We start from the raw sequence: 18443 nt of genomic DNA, 5'->3' as shown, positions 1-18443 counted from the left end.
CATGTTTCCCCAGCTCACAGACAGCCACGGACTCCTGTCTGGGTCTGGCCTCTTCAGATTTATGGCGTGGCCTTAAATCTGGCCGCGGAGGGTGAAGGGGATGCAGGGGACGTGATACTCCAAGTCCCCCTGTGCCACAGGGACCCTCAGAGCAAGGACAAGACGGAGCCAGGAGATACCACATCGGTCCAGGTGAGAACCAGATGGCCCAGAGAGAGGGTGGCTGCAGCCACAGCTGGGAGCCAGGGCGGAAGCTGAAGACACGGCTATAGGCCGATGTGCCTACTGGAAACCCCATCAGCGATCTTGCAAACAGTAGTGGACCCTTGACCTACATCATCCACCCCCACCACCCCCGTTTCCTGAACACCTACTACGCGCAGGCCCTGTGCTCGGCTCATCAGGGAGAGTGACAAACCAGATTCGTACACCCTGGCCGGTGAGGCTAGACTTGGAGAGGCGGAAAATAACTAAGATGGGCCAAGGGTCCTGGAGCAGAGTGGAGGCTCCTGGCCTACAGGCTGGGGCTCCAGGAGGACTTCCTGGAATAGGCACTAGCATTGTCAGTCCCGGAAGATGAGAGAAGCTGAGAAGCTGGGAAGCTAGAGAGAAAACCCACTGGACAAAGCAAAGCGTTGAAACCAAGGTGTACCTTTCGTCCAAGAGGTCCTGGATTCCCAGAGAGCCCAGGCAAGCCCACGTCGCCCTGCAAAACACAGACAAAGGGGTGAGGCAGGGGACGGGAGCAGAGACCCTCGTGAAATTGCAGGTGTGCCCTCGTATGGCCAGCTGTCTGCGAACAGGATTCCTGGAGGCCCAGAGGCCTCTGAGGGGCGTGAGGGCGGCCGAGTGGGCAGATCCCCAGCCCCTCCCCACCAACCCAGTCACTCCACTTGACCTACTTCATACACTGGACTTTGGCACAAGCTAGCATTTAGGGAAAGGCGTGCTGCTAAAATCGTGTTTGAAAACCACTGCCCCAGGGGACACACAACTTGTCTGTCCCGTTCCGATCTGCCCTCTCTGCATTCCTGAGACACCTTCCCTTCTTCCCATTCCTCATCCATGCTGGGCAAGGTAGTCACCCAGTAGGGGGCACTTCTGCCATGAGACCAGAGAACAGACAACCCAGGAGCAAGAGAGAAGCCCGGGCCCCCGGACTTTGTCAGACCCGGCTACAAATCCTGCTCTGCACCTGACCAGCTGTGTGACCTCCAGCAAAGGCTTCTGAGGCCTCTGTTTTCTCATCTGCAAGCTGGGCCCATCGGTCCTGTATGACAAGGTTTCAATGAGGAGCAAATGGGCATGGATGTGGATGTCTGTACCTAGTAAATGTTTGCTGAATGAAACAATTATCAGGGAGGGTGTGAAGGAATGAGCCACTGTTCTCTTGGGGAAATCAAAGGGAGCTGCCTCTTCTGTGTGGCCAAGCACAGGGGGCTGGGTTGAGAAGCAGTGTTCTGTCCATCAGGAGGGCTCCTGGGCTGTGTCCAGAAGGAAGCCAGACAGACTCGTGTGTTCCTTCCAAGATACGTATGTCTGAGTGCGGGGGGGTCCTTAAAGTCTGGGTTCCCCTGTTCCTACCTGTCCTGTGCTCCTTCGAGCCCCTTAATCAGTTTATGGAGGGGAGTGCTTCAGGGATAGATGAAGTCCTCTGGCCTAAGCGTTCTCTCTTCCCCGAGAAACTCTGGTCTCATGGCCCTCAGAGCTAGGGAGCCCTGAATCTCTGGCCCACCTCCTAGAAATCCACAGACCTGTCCACCCGAATTAACCTCAGAGGGGATTCTGAATGTCTGTTGGAAGCTTCCTGGCTGTATGCTCCCAAGAAGCTTCTGGATGCCAAGGGTCACCTGGAGGGCCCCGCAGAAATGCAGGGCATTACACAAAAGGTCACTCACCAAGGGTTTGTCCATAGGCCAAATCTTTTGTTGGCTTTATTGGCTGCAGCCCCAAAGAAGGTACAGGGAAAGACCTTGGGTTTGGCATGGGGACAGCTGAAGGACTTCAACGCAAACACCAAACCACACTCTTCCCTCGCCACTTCCCACCCCTGCCTCTGTCACACGGCGGTCTCTGCCAGGGCGTGGCAGTTTCCCTACTGTCTTCTCCCCCGCTTCCCTCAATGCTGGGGTCCCTGGAAACCTACCTTTGCCCCATCGTGGGCCTTTCCTGGTGAGAGCCCTGGGTCCCCTTTCTGTCCCTGAAACAAAAACAATTCCACTTTGGCCACCAAGTCATCTAGAGAGGCCAGCTCCCCACAAGCTCTGCTCAAAGCCTTGCCTCCTACTAAAATGCCCTCCCATCCGTCCCCCCACCGCGGCTCACACACCTCCAGTGGGGTCTTCTCCAGTTCAATTCCTCCCTGTGCTAACACCTTCCGTAGCTCCCTACTGACTGCATGATGACACATCCAAACTCCTCCTTGTGTGTCCCACATCTTCTGTCATCTGCTCCCACCCCTCCTCTGCAGACCTGGCTCTCTTTCCAGCAGCCAAACCCACAGACAGGGTCCCTCTTCTCCTCGCCAGACCACAGCCCACCCTCAGCCATGCCCTGTGCTTCCCCGCTGCCCAGTCATTGCTCAGGCAGTTACCCCCACCTAGAAAGCCAGTCCTCGACCCTCATTCACCAAGCCATAGACATTCTTCAAGACGCAGCCTGAACGTGTCCTCCCCAACCAACCGGTAGATCTCTGGGTGCCGAGTCCTTGCATGTGTGTATTGCTAAGACCGCCTCCGGGCTTGTTCCCCTGAGCTCTCAGACCGCTTCTCAGAGACACATCTAAGACACATGACCGATTCTCCTTGAATTTCCGGTACACTCACCTCACTATTCTCTAATTACCGAGGGTCGGTGCAGTAACACCCACTTACATCTGTGCATTGCCCTCTACCATTTGCAAAGCCCTCATCTCATGAGATCCTCACAATAGCCTGAGGAAGCGGGTGAGGGAAGCGCTGTCACTCCCTGATACATTTGGGGAAACTGAGGCTAGAAGAAGGAAAGGGACTGTCTGAGGCCCCAAGATGAGGCACTGGCGGAGCTAAGACCCCTGAAGTGGTCATTCCCAGGTCTGTGTTCTGGGATGCCCTGGGACCCGATGAGTTAGAAAAGATGGTAAACTGGGGAGAAGCCAGTGAGCAGAGGGTGCCCGGTCAGAGACAAGCACCCTTTGTGTCTAGCATACGGAAGCGTCCCCATCGTGAGGATCCTGGCTCCCAAGAGCCTGGGGCTGAGGGAAAGGGCCCGTGGAGTTCGCCAGCTGCATCTCTTACAGGGCTGCAGAGTGCTCCTGGCTGCCAGCCTGGTCCTTTGGCCCAACATGGCTAAATTACTCAGAAAACAGTCCTTTGGAGAGTCAGTCCACCCTGATGTCACCTTCCAAGAACCCCTGATCCCTGTCCCTCACGCTCACTCCCACGCTCCCTCCCCAGGCTGGGCCCTGAGTCAGAAGTCCTGGGGCGAAGGCACGGAATCCCAGAGGCCCCTCGGGCAAGTCACTTCACTGCCCTGAGCCTTAAAACGGGGGCTGCCCAGGACACACGCACACACAGACACAGACACACACGTGCGGGAGGGCACGTGCACCCTCACTCAGACATGCACATGGGTGCACACACATACGTGCACGCTTCCGCGCACAGGCATATGCATACACACTCTCTCGCGCACAGGTGCTCACACACACGCACACACACACACACATCCACCAGCGTCTTAGGTTTCCTGGCAAGGAGCCAGTGAGATAATGGATGTGACACATGGGAGGGGTGGTTTGGCCAACTTTAATTAATTCCCACTTGGCTCCTTTCTTCATCAGAACTCAGCCCTTCCAAATCCTGACTCAGCCACTCTCCACAAGACATTGCCACATTTGAACTGGATAGAGCCTTAAAGAGGGAAGAGAAGGTCATTCACAGCACACCTACTCCGTGCCCGGTACTGTGTCCATTAGACCTCTTAACACCCACTCACTGCAATTCAGGATCGACACACAGGTTCGGAGAGGCTGGGTCACAGCCTGTGGTGACACACAGGTAAGAGGCGAGGGCTTCCCAGGTTCAGCTAGCGCCTGGTCTGTCTGACTTCAAAGCACTCACTTACTCGGTTATGAATGAGAAGCCCGGACGACTCTCCCGCACTCCCTCTGACCAAATGGCAGCTGCCCCAGGCGGGAGACTGGCCCCTCCCGTTGGAACGCCAGCTCTCTGCCCACCTGGGTCCCTGCAGGTCACTTCTGCAGAGCCCACCCTCCGGGATCCCCCACCCCACACGGGCCACCCCTCACACACAGTCTCCCAGCCTTGGCTCCTCACGAGCCCTGCTCCGATGCCTTTTATGTCCATGGTGCAAGTGCAAGGCCAGGCTCAGGGCTACCAAGGATTCCAATGGCCAAAAAAGGACAGCAGCTTCCCCCACCCCGCCCTTGCCCACCTCAGTCTGTAGCTGGGAGAGGAGCTGGGCTTGAAATGCAGTCAGGGGTGGGTCTTCGTGTATCCTGTTCTGTCACTTCATAAAAGGTGGAACTGAGACCCCACGAGGTGACAGACCTGCTCCCTTGTCCGGGTTCCTCACCTGGGCCATTTTATAGATTTCTCTCTGCATTATGAGCAGCTGGCGCAGTGCTTGGGACATAATCCTTGCCCCAGTACAATAGCTACAAATATAGATACATACTGAACACCTACTCTGAGCCAAGTCTTGGGGTAAAGACAGGGAAAACCGCAGTGGGGAACAAGACCCAGTTCATGTCTATGGGGGACTCTCGAGGGAGAAACCAGAGACGAGTAATGATAAAGAGTGCCTGTTATCATTACAGGCACTAGCATTTTCTGGGAGCTCTTCTGAGCCCCGGACACATAAATCTGTGAGGTAGCAACGATCACCATCCCCATTTCACAGATGAGGAAACTAAGGCACAGAGGATAAGTGACTTGTCCAAAGTCAGACAATTTGTAGATGGGATTTAGACTCAGGCAGTCTGGTTCTTGAGCCCAAGCTCTTTACATTTCACTTCACTGCAGATGAAAACACTACAACCCAGTGCTAAGTGGAGTACAGGAGGAAGTCAGGGAGAACTTGACCCAGACTGACAGGAAATTCCTAAAGGGAGTTCCAGCTAAGCTCAGGCTGGAGGGAGACAAGGAGGGAGGCAGATGAAGTTTTAGCTGCAGGGATGCTCGAGGCATCCCTAGTCAGGTGCATGTGTGACTTCTGGGATGGAGAAGACTATGGCTTCCCAGGCAGACTCATGCAGATTCCCCAGTGAGAAATAGAAGGATCTATAAAGTCTAATTAATTGCTTAGCCATTGGTGAGGATGAGAGCCTTGTTGCCAACCCAGCTCTCCAGCCAACAAGCCTGTGTGACCTTGGGCAAGCCCCTTTCCCTCTCTGTGTGGGGAATAGTACTCCATCTGGACTAGTTAACAGAGCCTCTGAGAACTAGAAGACAGGTGGAAAGGTATATCCTCACCCATAAATGCTACAAATATAGTGGGGGTGGTAACTATGTTGAGCTCCTTTTCTGCAGGTAGGGTTGGGAAGTAGAGAGAACAGAGGGCTCTGAGTGGCTGAGGTCAAGAGAGGCGCTGACACAAAGAAGGGACACATCACGAAGGACTGGGAAATTCTGGGCCAGAAATGCCCCCGTGTAAGTCATCTCTAATCCAAGTACCCAGCACAGGACCTGGCCCAGAGGAGGCATCATAAAATATTTCACAAATGAGCACATGAGTGATTAGAATCCCAAGAGACAACTCTAGGGCTAGGGTTGGCTCAGACTTCCTCTAAAAATAACGTGGATATCATGCATTTAGAAGTTCAGGCCAATGCAATAGGGCAAGAAAAACAAATGAGACAACTCGCCTTTGAGGAAAAGGAGACAAAAGTATGTCCCTTTTTTGCAAATGGTATGAGTGCCTGTCTAAAAAATCCAGGAGAACCAACAGACATACTATTAAAATCAATAAGATTATTCAGTACAGGGCATGGTTATAAAATAAACACAAAAAGGACAAAAATACAAAAGTCAACAGTCCTATTCAAAAGCTGACAGCCAGCTAGAAAATAGAATGGGGAAAATATTTCATTCATAGCAGCAACAAAAATACAGAATTTCTACACATAAACCAGAGCTGTGCAGGTCTTATGCAATAAAAGCTATAATAGTTTATTAAGAGATGGTTAAAAAATGCAACCAAATGAGAAGGCATGTCATGGTTTTAGACAGGAAAACATGATATTTTAAAGATGTCAATTCCTCACAAATTAATAGACACATTTGACGCAATTCCAATAAAACCCCCAGGGTGTTTTTTAAGGAAATGATTAAGATGAGCATAAAGTTCATCTGACAGAATAAATAGCCAGAAATATTTTCAAAGAACGGGGAGACAGGGAGGAAGGCACATAGAGTAAAGATTGTAGATGTCACATAAAATAGTATTTAAGCAAAACATATACAAGCAGAGCAATGACACATACTTGAATGGCCAGGGATAGACCCTGGTCTGTCATATAATAATCAGTAGAGTCAAGGTTAATTAATAAATGGTTAATATTGGGGGGGGAAATAAAGTTACAACCCCACTTCATACCAGCCCCCCATGAAGATTAATACCAGATGGTTTAAAATTTTTTTAAAGATACAAATGATACTATGAAATGACTAGGAATATAAATGAATACCTATCTGATCATGTGGTAGGAAAGAAATGTCTGCGTATAAAAGTAAAGAACAATATGGGGCGCCTGGGTGGCTCAGTCGGTTGAGCGTCCGACTTCGGCTCAGGTCGTGATCTCGCCGTCTGTGAGTTCGAGCCCCGCGTCAGGCTCTGTGCTGACAGCTCAGAGCCTGGAGCCTCCTTCTGATTCTGTGTCTCCCTCTCTCTCTCTGCCCCTCCCTGACTCATGCTCTCTCTCTGTCTCAGAAATAAATAAACATTTAAAAAATTTTTTTTAAATAATAAAGAACAATAAATTTTACATACGGGTGGAACCCTCTCCAACTATCTGACATAAGTTCCTAGTAAGTGTGAGCTGTGATTGTTGGTCCAAAAAAAATAGATAAAACTTTTCTTTGTGAATATCATCATGAATACTCTGAAGAGGCAAGCTGCCAAACTGGAAAATATTTCTAAGGTAGATGAAGCCTTCCTAATCTTAGTATGTAAATAGAAATAATTTTACAAATCCATAACAAAGGACAGCATCCCAACCCTCCAGATAAACCACTTTGTAAATGATAAAATACAAATGGAAAACAGATGTAAGAAACACATTCTTCTCAATGATCAATGAAGTGAAGTGAAAACAAGAATAAATTATCTTTTTAAAATACCCTCCTCTGATGCTAGCAGCAGCATGAATTGGTTCAATCTTTCTAGAAGGCAATTGCTAGCAAAATAACAGTGGAACACATAAAGCTCTTGGGTATAGGGCATATTTTCAATTATTCACCTATATGTATGTGTGCATGTATGTGTATGTACATCTATATCTTTGTGTGCGTATGTATGCAGTTTGATTAGTATATGTTATATATGTGGGGCTCCTGGGTGGCTTAGTCAATTAAGCATCCGACTTCAGCTCAGGTCACGATCTCACAGTTCATGAGTTTGAGCCCTGCGTTGGGTTCTGTGCTGACAGCTCAGAGCCTAGAGCCTGGAGCCTGCTTCAGATTCTGTGTCTCCCTCTCTCTCTGCTCCTACCCCTCTCACGCTCTGTCTCCCTCTCTCTCTCAAAAATAAATAAACATTAAAAAATAAAGTAAATAAAAAATGTATGTGTTATATATGTATATGTTAACATACATAATATACGTTAATCCACAAAGGAAGGACACAGAGCTAGCTGTGGAGCAAAATTGCCTCGTAGCTAAAAGTACATGCAGGCTTTGGAGTTAGGCAGTAGAGGGTCCAAATCCCGTCTCTGCCACTTTTCAGAAATGTGACTCTGGGCAAGTTACTTAGCCACCTGGACCTTAGTTTTTTCATCTGGAAAACGGGGGTAATAACACGTGCCCAAAAAGTATGTGAAGCTCTCGGCCAGTCCCTGGCCCAGTCCTCAAAATGAACTCAGCGCTTATCACTGGGCAGGGCCATTGCAGGGAGCTTACTTTCTTCTCGATACTTTCTAGACTATTCCACATTTTCCTTACTGAGCATGCCCAACTCCATCATCAGAGGAAGGGGGAAAGGCGGGAGCTGGGGCCTGAGAACCCTGTAGGGTTGCTTCCACCCCGGTTCCCGCCAGCTCCACCAGCAGCTGCCTGGGTCACCAGGTCTGCTCCTTCCTGCCCGCCTCTCCTCCCCTAGTGCCCAAGGGCCCATAATAATCCCAGGTAATCCACATGAGGGATGGAGCGACCACGTGCCCAGAAGAGTGGGCCGGGGGCCTGAGCCTCTGGCATGGGCAGCTCTGGTTTTCTTCATGGCTGGAGCCCCACCTGCTTTTGGCCCAGAGCCCCTCACCTGCACCCGGCCCTGCATCCCACCTGACTGTACCATGGCCCATCAGCATCCCCAGCTCCAGACCTCCCCACCGGCTTCTCAGCCCTGCTTCTCAGGCTGCCCGAGTGGCCTTTACAGACCTCATCTGATCATGTCACCTCTGCCAAAACCCTGCTCACGGATTCCTATTGCTCCCTGGCTAAAGTCCAAAAGTCTTACCACCGCCTACCAGGCCTGCTACCCTCCCCAGCCACCCCCTGCCTCTGTGTCTTGTCACCCGCTGCACCTCAGACCTTAGTTCAGCCCATCTGCCCTCCGGAAAGGCACACCTCACCTCCCAGACCAGACCAATCCCCACTGGGCTAGGCATCGGAGCAGCCCATGCTTCTCATGTGGAACCCTGATCATGGCATAATTCTGCATTTGCCAGTGCGGTTAGCTTGTTTCCGCAAGGGCAGGGACTGCACTTGCTGTTGCCCCAACATTGGCCCAACACCTTGCACGTGCTGACAGCTGACCCTCCCGTAGCATTGCCACAGGCCAGCACTGCTCTAAGTGACTCAGTTAGTCCTCATGACAACTCAAGGGGGCAGCTACTCTTATCATCCATTTGCTAGAGGAGGAAACTGAGGCACGGGAAGCAGAAATGATGTACCCAGAGTCACAGAACTAGGAGAGGACAGAGCTGGGATGTGAACTTCGATCATCTGGCTCCAGAGTCTGTGCTCTTCATCACTGCCCTTCCCTGCAGCAACAACTGTGGGTTGGTTGGCTCCACGAATCAATCCAATGACTCAACACTGGGCCTCTAAACGTCAGCCAGTGCCATCCTCCCAGGGTGCTGGCCTCTCTGCCTCATTCCCAAAGCCCTTGATCTCGACTCCATGTGGGGGTTGACCCTCCGTCTTCTTGGTAGATTTGAGCGTGGGGTATATGGGTATATGGGCGCATGGGTAAGCCTTGGGGCCTAGGGCAGGCGGGTTGGGCTGAACCGTGGCTCTGGCTTGCAGCGGCCCTGACAAGTGTCTTCCAGCGGGCAAACCCAAGGATCCAAAATATAGTCCTGCCCCTGCTGGTCATTGCCAGTAACCCGGGAAAGTCACCTTGGCCCTTTGTGACCTCAAGAGGCATGAAGTCCTTCCTTTGCTCTTCCTCCCTTTCTTGATTCTGCTCAATCCACCTGACTCTCCCACCCCTCAGTCTTCATCCTACAAGACCATCAGCTCCTGAGGGCTCCATCAACCCCCTGAAACAATGTATGCACAGTGACCCATCCAAAGTGGAGGTTCCCTGTCACTTGGGCAGACCTTCCTGATTTTTCTATCAATTATTGAGCACATAGTAGGTGCTCAATAAACGTTTGTTGACTGAAGGAAGATGAATAGATGGGTGGCCCCAGGGGCGGCTCTAGAAGCCAACATCATGTGGAAGAGGAGGAGCCGGCCCAGGGCCTGCGGGAGGCCGGCCCTACGGTCCCATCAGGTCACCTCCCAGGCCCAAGGGGGATCTGGAACACAGTGAGGACCCTCTCCCCAGAATCACACCCTTGGTGCAGATCCATAGCATTGTCTTCAGCTGAGTCAGGAATTCCATCCAGGGAGGGCCTCCGCTCTAACCTTGTCCTGGCCACACCACAGATCAAGCGCAGCCCAGGATCCAAGCCCAGCGAACTGGGGGCTCCCACCCAACTGGCCTGTCCTGGGGCCACCTCTGCTCACCCCTGGGCTCCAGGCCAGGTAGCAGGCAAAGGGCATGACTCCCCCTTGGAGTTTTACGCAAGCACTCATGGAAGAAGCAGCCTCTTATTCCAGTGTATTTTCTGGAACCCACACCCTTAGTTGTTATGTGCAGAAGCAGGCTGGAATCCTGTCCAGGAGACCCTGAGTCCATTCATCCCAGCTCTATGCGGCAGGAGGCAGAGTCACTTGCTAGGTACGAGCCTCACTCACCGCACCCAGGGCTGCTTCTCAAAATGGAGGGAGAAGCAGCCGAGGGGCCCCCTCCTGCCTCAGCACACCTATCGGCTGGATGAGAGAGAGTGGGCTGCAGGCCAGACCAGGGCTGCCGTGGGCCTGGGGCTGAGGCCCTGCAGTGTGGGGTCAGCATGGGCCGGAGAAGGAGACTCTGCTCCCATAGAAGCCAGGGATCAATCTGGAAGCTGGAGGGAGTGGGGAGGACCAGACGGTCCCAGCCAGACCAAGAAAAGCGTGTCCCTGAGCAGACCTGGTGATTTGGAACAGCTGTGCGTCCTCGACATCTCGATGTAGCCCACGGCCTGGGAGACCTGAGCCCTGTGCAAAGCAGAAGTCTCCACGGGAGCTGCCTCTTTCTGCCCGGCCCACTGGAGCAGGTACCTGCTACCATTTCCCAGACACTGGCTTAAGGTGCCTGAGCCTTGGTTTCCCCATCTGTAAATGGGTACGGTATCTCCACCCATCTCCTTAGGTCTTTGTGGGGATCCAATGAAGACAAGTTACATAAAGTGCATGCACAGCGCCCACAGTAAGGTCCAATATACGGTGATTATTGCCGACAATAAAAACTTTCTTTAAGCCACCCGACCTGCACGACAGGCTTAGCAAAGAATCACCTTGGGCCTGGCCACTCTCGTGACCCTCGGAGGGCAGGCTGGGCCGGGCTCTGTCCTGACCGGGAGCCCCTCTGCCTTTCCAGCCTGCTTCACACTCTTTCCACACGGTTTCTGCGTTCTTGGCTTCCCTGACCTTGCAATTTCCTTCCCCTCCTCCTGTGTCTCCGGCCACTCCTGGAGACTTCTCCCCATGACCTAAATGTTGCTGGCCTGGCACACCTTCTGGTGCTCAGGCTGCTCACTCCAAGCACAGCCCCGGACAGCCCTGTTCACTGCCGCAGCTGCAGGAATAGACCGAGGAGCTGCGGGGCTGCAGTTCCCAGCCGGCATCAGAGTACCGGTCACTCTGGTCTCTGCGGGCTCATCTTAAAGTGGACTGGAGCATTCCAGAAAGGTTCCCTGGGGGAGGTGGCCACCACCCCCTGCCCCCCCCCCCCCAAGGCTCTATCTCTGGCTCAGCCTTCTGCAGAGTTTCAAAAGGTCTGTCCACAAATGGTCTCCACCTGGCGGGGCTCCAGGGTCCCAAATGACATCCTCATTGGGTTCCCGGGTCTGGTCCCCCGGGTTACCCCCTGGGAGTCACTGGTTTCTTCTCTGTCGCCTATGGCCCCGTCGTCTCTACCTCCCCCCCACATCGTGACTGCAGCCGCTTCCCCTCCTCACACATCCCTAGGCTGGCTGGGCTAGCCTCATCCCTCCCCTGTACCACCCCAGGTCTCCCTGCCTCTGCTCTGGTCCCCTCCTCCAGTCAACGTCCATACAACACTGATCGTCCTCAAATACGACCATGTCCCTCCCCAGCTTGAAAGACGGACAGGGTAAGTCTTACGACCCATAAAACTTATATCCCTAGTCCGACATTCCAGGTCCGCCCTATTAAGCAGCAAATGACCCTTCTTCCTGCTCTCCTTTGAGGACTGTAGGTGGCAGCTGTCCTCTTCTCCCTAGCCCCCCCACCCCCAGCCAGAAGCTCTACTCCCAAGTCCCCACTGTGTCACCATCCTGGCACTTGGGAGGCGCTCCGGGACTGCCTGTGGCACTGAGGCCCTCCCACCAGGAGCCCCTAGGAAGCACCCCAAACGTGGCCCCAACCCCAGCACCCACTCCCTGGCCCGACCTGCAGACCCCACTGCAAACACTCACTTTGGCTCCAGGAGGGCCGGGGAGGCCTGGGTTTCCATAAGGCCCAGGAGGACCCTGAAAGGGGAAAGAAACAAAGAAGTGAGAGAAAAATGGGTGTCACGCACCTCCCACAGCAATGCCCGGCACATTCCCCCTACCCTTCTGGGTCTTCTCACCGAGCCAAGCCTCAGCGGACTATCATGGCAGTCTACTCTTAGGGAGGGCCCCCTCAGTGCCTGCCCCTGCACTAAACACTTTCCATGCATCACCTCGTTTTACTCTACTAACCTGCGAGGTAGAAGCTATCATTATTCCTATTTTGAAGACGGTGCTCAGAGAGGTTTAGAACTTTCTCAGGTCACTCAGCCGCTAAGAGGCAGGGCCAGAGCTCAACCTCAGATGTCCGGCTTCAGAGCTCAAGCCCTCAACCTCGGAGTTTTGCCGCCTCCCCCTTCTCTCCACCTGGCCCCGCAGCCCTTCCCAGGCTGGCTTCCCGGGCTCAAAACCCGTTTCTCTATTTGCTTCCCTCCCCCATGCCTCATCACGTTTGCCTGTGCTGTTCCCATCACCTGGCATGCGTTTCCCATCCATCCCCAGCTGACACCTACCCCATTCTTCAAGGCCTGGCTCAAATGCTACTTCCTCCCGGGGATCTTCTAGGACTTCTGCCTAAACGAACTGCTCCCTTTCGGCTCCAACCGTGCTGTTGTGTGAGCCTTTGGAGTAGAGAACTCAGTGAAGGGAGTATGTGGCATTTCCCGAGCAAAGGTGCATCCCTCCGGAGCCACAGCCCAGCCAGAGAGCTCTCCCTTAGATTCCTACACGCTCTGAGCTTACGGGTCCTCTGGGGGCCTTGGAGCAGCTAGGAAGACCGGGCCCAGAGAGTCAAAGAGTCTTGGCCAAGTCACACAGCAGAGCGATGGCCGAGCCAGGGCTGGGACCCAGGCCTGTTGGCTTCAGGTCTAAGGCTTATTCATGGCACTGGATTTTCCCAGGTCATATCTGAATCCCATATAACAGCTGGAACCTGTTATGTCTACTTTCTCCAGCAAGGGCCCTGGGTTAGAGTCTTGCAGCCAGTAATAGAAACAGAGCCCTAAGAGTCAGGTAATTCCCGAGAGTCTCTGTCTAGCAGGAATAATCTGGGGGCAGAGGGGGTGGGGAGAGGCACCTCGAGAGGCCCAGTGGTGCCCCACCACACCGGCTTCTAGACACACTGCCCTTGTCCCTGGCCCCTCTTGACTCATCTGGCTAGCTGTGTATGAACTTGCTTCCTTCCTCCCTCTCGGAGGCCAACTTTCCAGCTGCAGCCTGTCACATTCCAACCACGGCACCTCCCTCTTCCTCGACGCCTGAACGGGGACCCTCCCCTTCTCTGAACACGTTGAGAAGGAACGGTGTTCAGAAGCTCACTCAGCCTGAGGAATTGATATGGTGTCACGGGCAACGCTCTCTCTAAACGAAGCAGCTCTCCAGCCCTCGCAAGCATGCCCCCGAGCACCGCCTCCTGGCATATGGATGTGACCTGGCAGTGTCAGGACCTGGAACTAGCTGTGAGCAGCCCTCCCCCTCCCCAGCCTTGCTCTCCCCAAAAGTCCTATGAGTAACTAGGGCCCAGTGGTCTCCAAGGAACGTGGAGGACCTCAGATGTTCACCCCTGCCCAGGCTTCTGGGGTCTAACCTCAGGGCTCAGCCTGAATTGGGCCTAAGTTGCGTAAAGGCGTTTCAGGAGGGGCCCCCGACCAGCACTCCAGAACCAGGCATGGGCTGTGGGAGGCCAACAGTGGCCACTTCTCCCCAGTTGTGCCCCCCAGCTACCCCAAAGACGGTGGCCTGGAGCACTCGGCTACCCCATCTGCAGTTTATGAAGGTGGGGGCTTCTTCCTGCTTCCCCGCCCCCACCTCTCCTCCCCTCTCCAGCCACTGCCTTGCAGCGAAACGAAGCAGCACATAGTTGACTGGGAGCCAAGCAGACCAATTCTATAAATGCCGCAGCCCAGAAAGCCGGGTGTGGGGAGGGCCCAGGGATTCCCCAACATCCTTCCGCGGGCCGGGGGAGTATGCGGAGGTGGGAAGGGGCATGCCACTGAGCTTTGGATGACCTCAGGTAAGGCCTTGCCCCTCCCTGAGCCCCAGAGCCACCATCTGTGGAGAGAGGAGCTGGGGTTGTCTAATCTTCACATTCTATTATCTCTGGAATTTTATGATCTATGGAATTTCCAGTCTAGAAACAGGATGATGGGGAGGGGAGCACACAGAGAGCCCAAGAAGGATGTCAGGAGAGCCATTCACTCACTCATGGAATTTCAGAGCTGGGAGGAACCTTGGAAATACCTTTCTAAGGAAATGCCTTGGAAAATCCTGGAAGGACCCCGTGCTTTAGAGATGGGAAAACTGAGGCCCAGAGAAGGGAAGAGATTTACCTAAGATCACACAGCTTCTGGGGTGAAGTGTTAACTCTCGGCCTAGAACTCTTCAGCAAACATTTGGCCAGCACCTGCTATATGCAGGGCACTCTGAGAGGCATTGTGTAAGAAAGAGAAAAACAGGGCCTGCCTCTGGCCCACAAGGGCCTGACTGAGTAGAGAGAAAAATCAGTGCAATAAATCGTTACCATCATAGGCTCTGGGGTCACACTGCCTGGCTTCAGTCCTAGCTCTGGCATTTATCCTATGGTTGACTTTGTCCAAAGTAACAACTTTTCTGAGCCTCAGTTTCCTCACATGTAAAATGGGGACACTTATTGGAACCTATTTCTTGGGATGACTAGGAGGGTGAGGTCATGCATATGTAGCTCGGTCAACAGAGTTCAGCAGTCTCTGTGAGCTTTTCGGAAGTGATCCGTGCCATCCAGAAAGGCAGATAAATTGCTGCAGGAATTCCGAGAAGGGGACAGTCATCAGAAAACGTGGTGGCGTTGGATCTCTGCAGGGGATGGAGGAGGAGCTTGCAAAGAAGGGCACGCCAGGTCGCCGGGGCCAGGTGGAGAGAACAGCCCGAGCGAAGGTGCAGAGGAGCGGTTTGGATAGGTAAGGTGCCTGCTAAGTCAGAGGGCCTCCTCCTGGTCCCAGGCTGCAAGGCCCTGTGGCCAGCAGTATCCCTGGTACCTCTGTGGTCCCCAGCTCTGGGTAGATGCTCCATGGAGACTCTGGAGCCAGGAGGAAATGCTGCTTTAGACAGCAGATTCCAGAGCCCTGGGCCCAGAGAGCACAGGGCCAGGTCTGGAGGGAACTAGGGCTCGAGTAATTGCATAACCAGAACCATCCGCTGGGTTCAGAGCTAAAAATATGCCCCAGGCAGCTGCCTCTGCCAGAGCCTTGCCAGGCACCCAGCGTGGGAAAGGCTGATTCAGCCTAGGCACAGGTGCCAGGCGTCATGGGTCTGAGCCCTCTTGGAAAAAGGACAGATTTTTCAACAAGAGAAACCCCCAAGGATCCCAGCATATGGTTAAGAGCCTGGGCTCCCATCCTGGGCTCTTCCATTTCCTACATGCTCAGTTTCCTCGTCCCTAAAAGGAGAACGATTGTACTGGCCCATGGGGCTCCTAGGGGAGAGGGGCTCAAACAAGGCAGCATTAAGTGACATAGGAGGTATGACACGTAGGAGCGGTTTTTCACACCAAGGCTCAGGCGAGCTCATCTCAGCCACTGCAGCCCAGCCAAGCCATCCTCCAGCCTCTGATGAGACCTCTCAGCATGGGTAGCTCCCACCCTGACCTTTCCTATGTCGGTATCCCCACCCCAGGCCCTGCAGAGGTGCCTGCAGAGGTGCAGAGATGGATGTGAGGGTCATGTCCTCCCAAGCCAGCTTTTGTCCTGGACAGATGCTGAAACCCATCAGCTCAGGACGTGTGGTCTGCAGAAACCCCTTCTCCACTCCAGGCTGCCACGGGTGATACCCACAATGAACAACTGAGACCCTGTAAGAGGTCATTGCTCTCCCACACCACGCCCGTCCACACGGTGCCCCCTAAGAGCCCTAAGTACACTCCAATGGGCAAAATGGAAAATGGGTCCTCACGTGGGACAGGAAACAGCCTGAGGACACACAGCGAGGCTGGAACTTGGGGGTTGTGGGATACAGGCCAAAGAGCCAACCAGAGCTCCCAAGGACAGTGTGTGATCACTTACCCGAGGCCCCCGTGCACCAGGGGGTCCAGGGAGCCCAGGCAGCCCAGGGGGACCCTGAGGAAAAAAGCAAGAAGATGGCATCAGTGCGAAGTGGCAGCAGAGAATGAGTTCAAGCAGTCATTCAACAAGCCTGTCCAGAGCTCTGGGCATGGAAACCCAGCGGCTGAGAAGAGGGGTCCTCTGAGGTCCCTACCTAAGGAACTCATGGTCTTTGAGGCTTTCGGGCCTTTGCAGCTGCTGTTTCTAGGTCTTTGAAGTTTTTGTCTTTTATTGCCTAGCTAACTTATCCAGGCTGTCACCTCTTCCAGGAAGCCTTCCCTGATCCCTCCCCCAGGTTGAGTCAAGTCCCCTCTTTCCCTCTATTGTAAAGGCTTCATATTGTTTGGGGAATTGTCTGCTCAGAAGCCTATCACTCCCGTTAGACCACGGTCTCCTCAGAGGAACTATTTCTCTCTCTCTCTCCCCCTAGGGTTCAGCTAAATGTTTGATAAGATAAAACAGCAAGGGACCTCAGAGCTCAGCCAAGTTCTCTGCAGAGCCAGAGCAGAGAAGGGACTTGTCCAAGGTCACACAAAGCCTCTTTGCACCATGGAGAGGCAGCGCAGCATAAACGGTATAGGCAAAGGCTTTTGCATCAGACAGGCCTGGGTTCAAACCTCATGCTGCCCCTTACCAGCTGGGTTTGGGCAAGTTCTTTAACCAGCCTATGGCCTATAAAATGGAGGCAATAAGAGCCTCTTCATAGGATTGTCACAGGGATGAAATGAGAGATGGTGAACATTTAACACGGTGACTGGCATATAATCATCACTGAAACGTTCTCTCTATTCCAGTGGTCACAGCCTGGTCCAGCCTTCATCACTGCTCCCCGAGAACCTGCGACCATGCCCTCATTTGTCTCTCTACCTCCACCCTCTCTCTACTCCTGTCCTTCTCTACACAGCTTGTTCACCTTCCCAAGGTGCTCTGTGGCTCAACAACATTCAATGGCTCCCTATTTCCCACAAGAGAAAGGCCTAACTCTATAGCACAGAAAGAAGGCAGCTGAGCAGACTTACTAAACAGAGGGCTGATCTTTGTTCAAATCCTGGTTTTGCTACTTATTAGCTGGAGACTCCTGAGGTCTCCACCTGCTCCCATTCACCATGGGCTCAATAGCTACGGCTCTGTCTACCCTGAAGGGATAAATGAGGATTAACTGAGTGCCTGATGTGAAGAACTGAACACAGAACCTTCGAAGGACGCCTGGCTTTCGAGGATGTGTGAGGCCTGGGGAATTCATTTGTTTCAAATAACCATCAACGAGATTCCAGGTTTCCTGCCCGGAGTTAAAATCAGCGTTGAAAACCCAGTACGGTTTGGCTGGTAATTAATCCAGATCTCACGCTGGGCAGGCTCGGTTCACAGTTCTGGCCTGTGAACGCCACGTGCTTGCTCGTCCATGAATAAAAATCAGAAGAGAGATCCAGACAGGCAGATATGGGCACCAAGGCCCCAGAGGCACTGGAAAGAGCCCCGGGTGGAGGGAGGAGCGGGTGGCTGCGTGGCCTCAGGCAAGTCCCGGACACCTCGGAGCCTCCCGGGACCTCTGGCCAAATTGGCAGCCGTCTTCCTTGTCTTCCTTCCATCCAGAGCCCTTCTATGTAGTTCTGCAGGTTTGGGATTTCAGGGCCAGGCTCCGCTCCACAACCCCGCCCACTGCTCCCCCCACTCCCCGCCCCAGCCACCCGCACCAGGGTAACAGTAGAGAACGTTGTAAGACTGGGGACCTGGGTTCACACCAGGCACCCCTGCTTACGAGCTGTGTGGCTCTCAGGGCACCCTACTTCATTCTCCAAGCCTTCATTCTTTTAAGTGTAAAATGAGGATATGACGGCACCTTGCTGACAGATAATCTATAAAAAGTGCTAATCCTGGTGCCTGGCACACAGCTAAAGCCCAAAAAGTTAGCTGTTGTTTCTGTTAAGCGAGCTGCTGGATGCTCTCCAACTCCGAATTTTAAACCACCCTCCTTGGCATCTGTTTTTCAGGAAGAGCAAAGATTTCCCTTTCCAGAAGGCCCTGCTTGGCCCTGTTCTTCCAGGTGACCCAGAATTAAAGGGAAATGCAGGGGCTCAGTGAAACACTGCTACAGGCATCCTTATCACTGC

At 53.3% G+C, this 18443-nt stretch overlaps 1 protein-coding gene across 1 annotated transcript in view; it reads right to left on the bottom strand.

Annotated features, from left to right (window-relative positions):
- Positions 1–18443, bottom strand: part of COL27A1 (collagen type XXVII alpha 1 chain) — a 138896-nt gene that overhangs the window by 102749 nt on the left and 17704 nt on the right. Inside the window, exons 4-7 of the mRNA XM_060608896.3 lie at positions 16294–16347; positions 12185–12238; positions 2147–2200; positions 653–706 (exon numbers count right to left, since the gene is read on the bottom strand). Coding sequence (XP_060464879.3) covers positions 653–706; positions 2147–2200; positions 12185–12238; positions 16294–16347 — 216 coding nt within the window. The remainder of the gene's footprint in view (positions 1–652; positions 707–2146; positions 2201–12184; positions 12239–16293; positions 16348–18443) is intronic.

This window comes from Panthera onca, chromosome D4 (genome assembly GCF_046562875.1).
Source record: "Panthera onca isolate mPanOnc1 chromosome D4, mPanOnc1 haplotype 2, whole genome shotgun sequence".
In the NCBI taxonomy this organism is placed as follows: Eukaryota; Metazoa; Chordata; class Mammalia; order Carnivora; family Felidae; genus Panthera; species Panthera onca.
The sequence above is the reverse complement of the archived record's forward strand: the minus strand, read 5'-3'. Positions and strand labels throughout refer to the sequence as shown.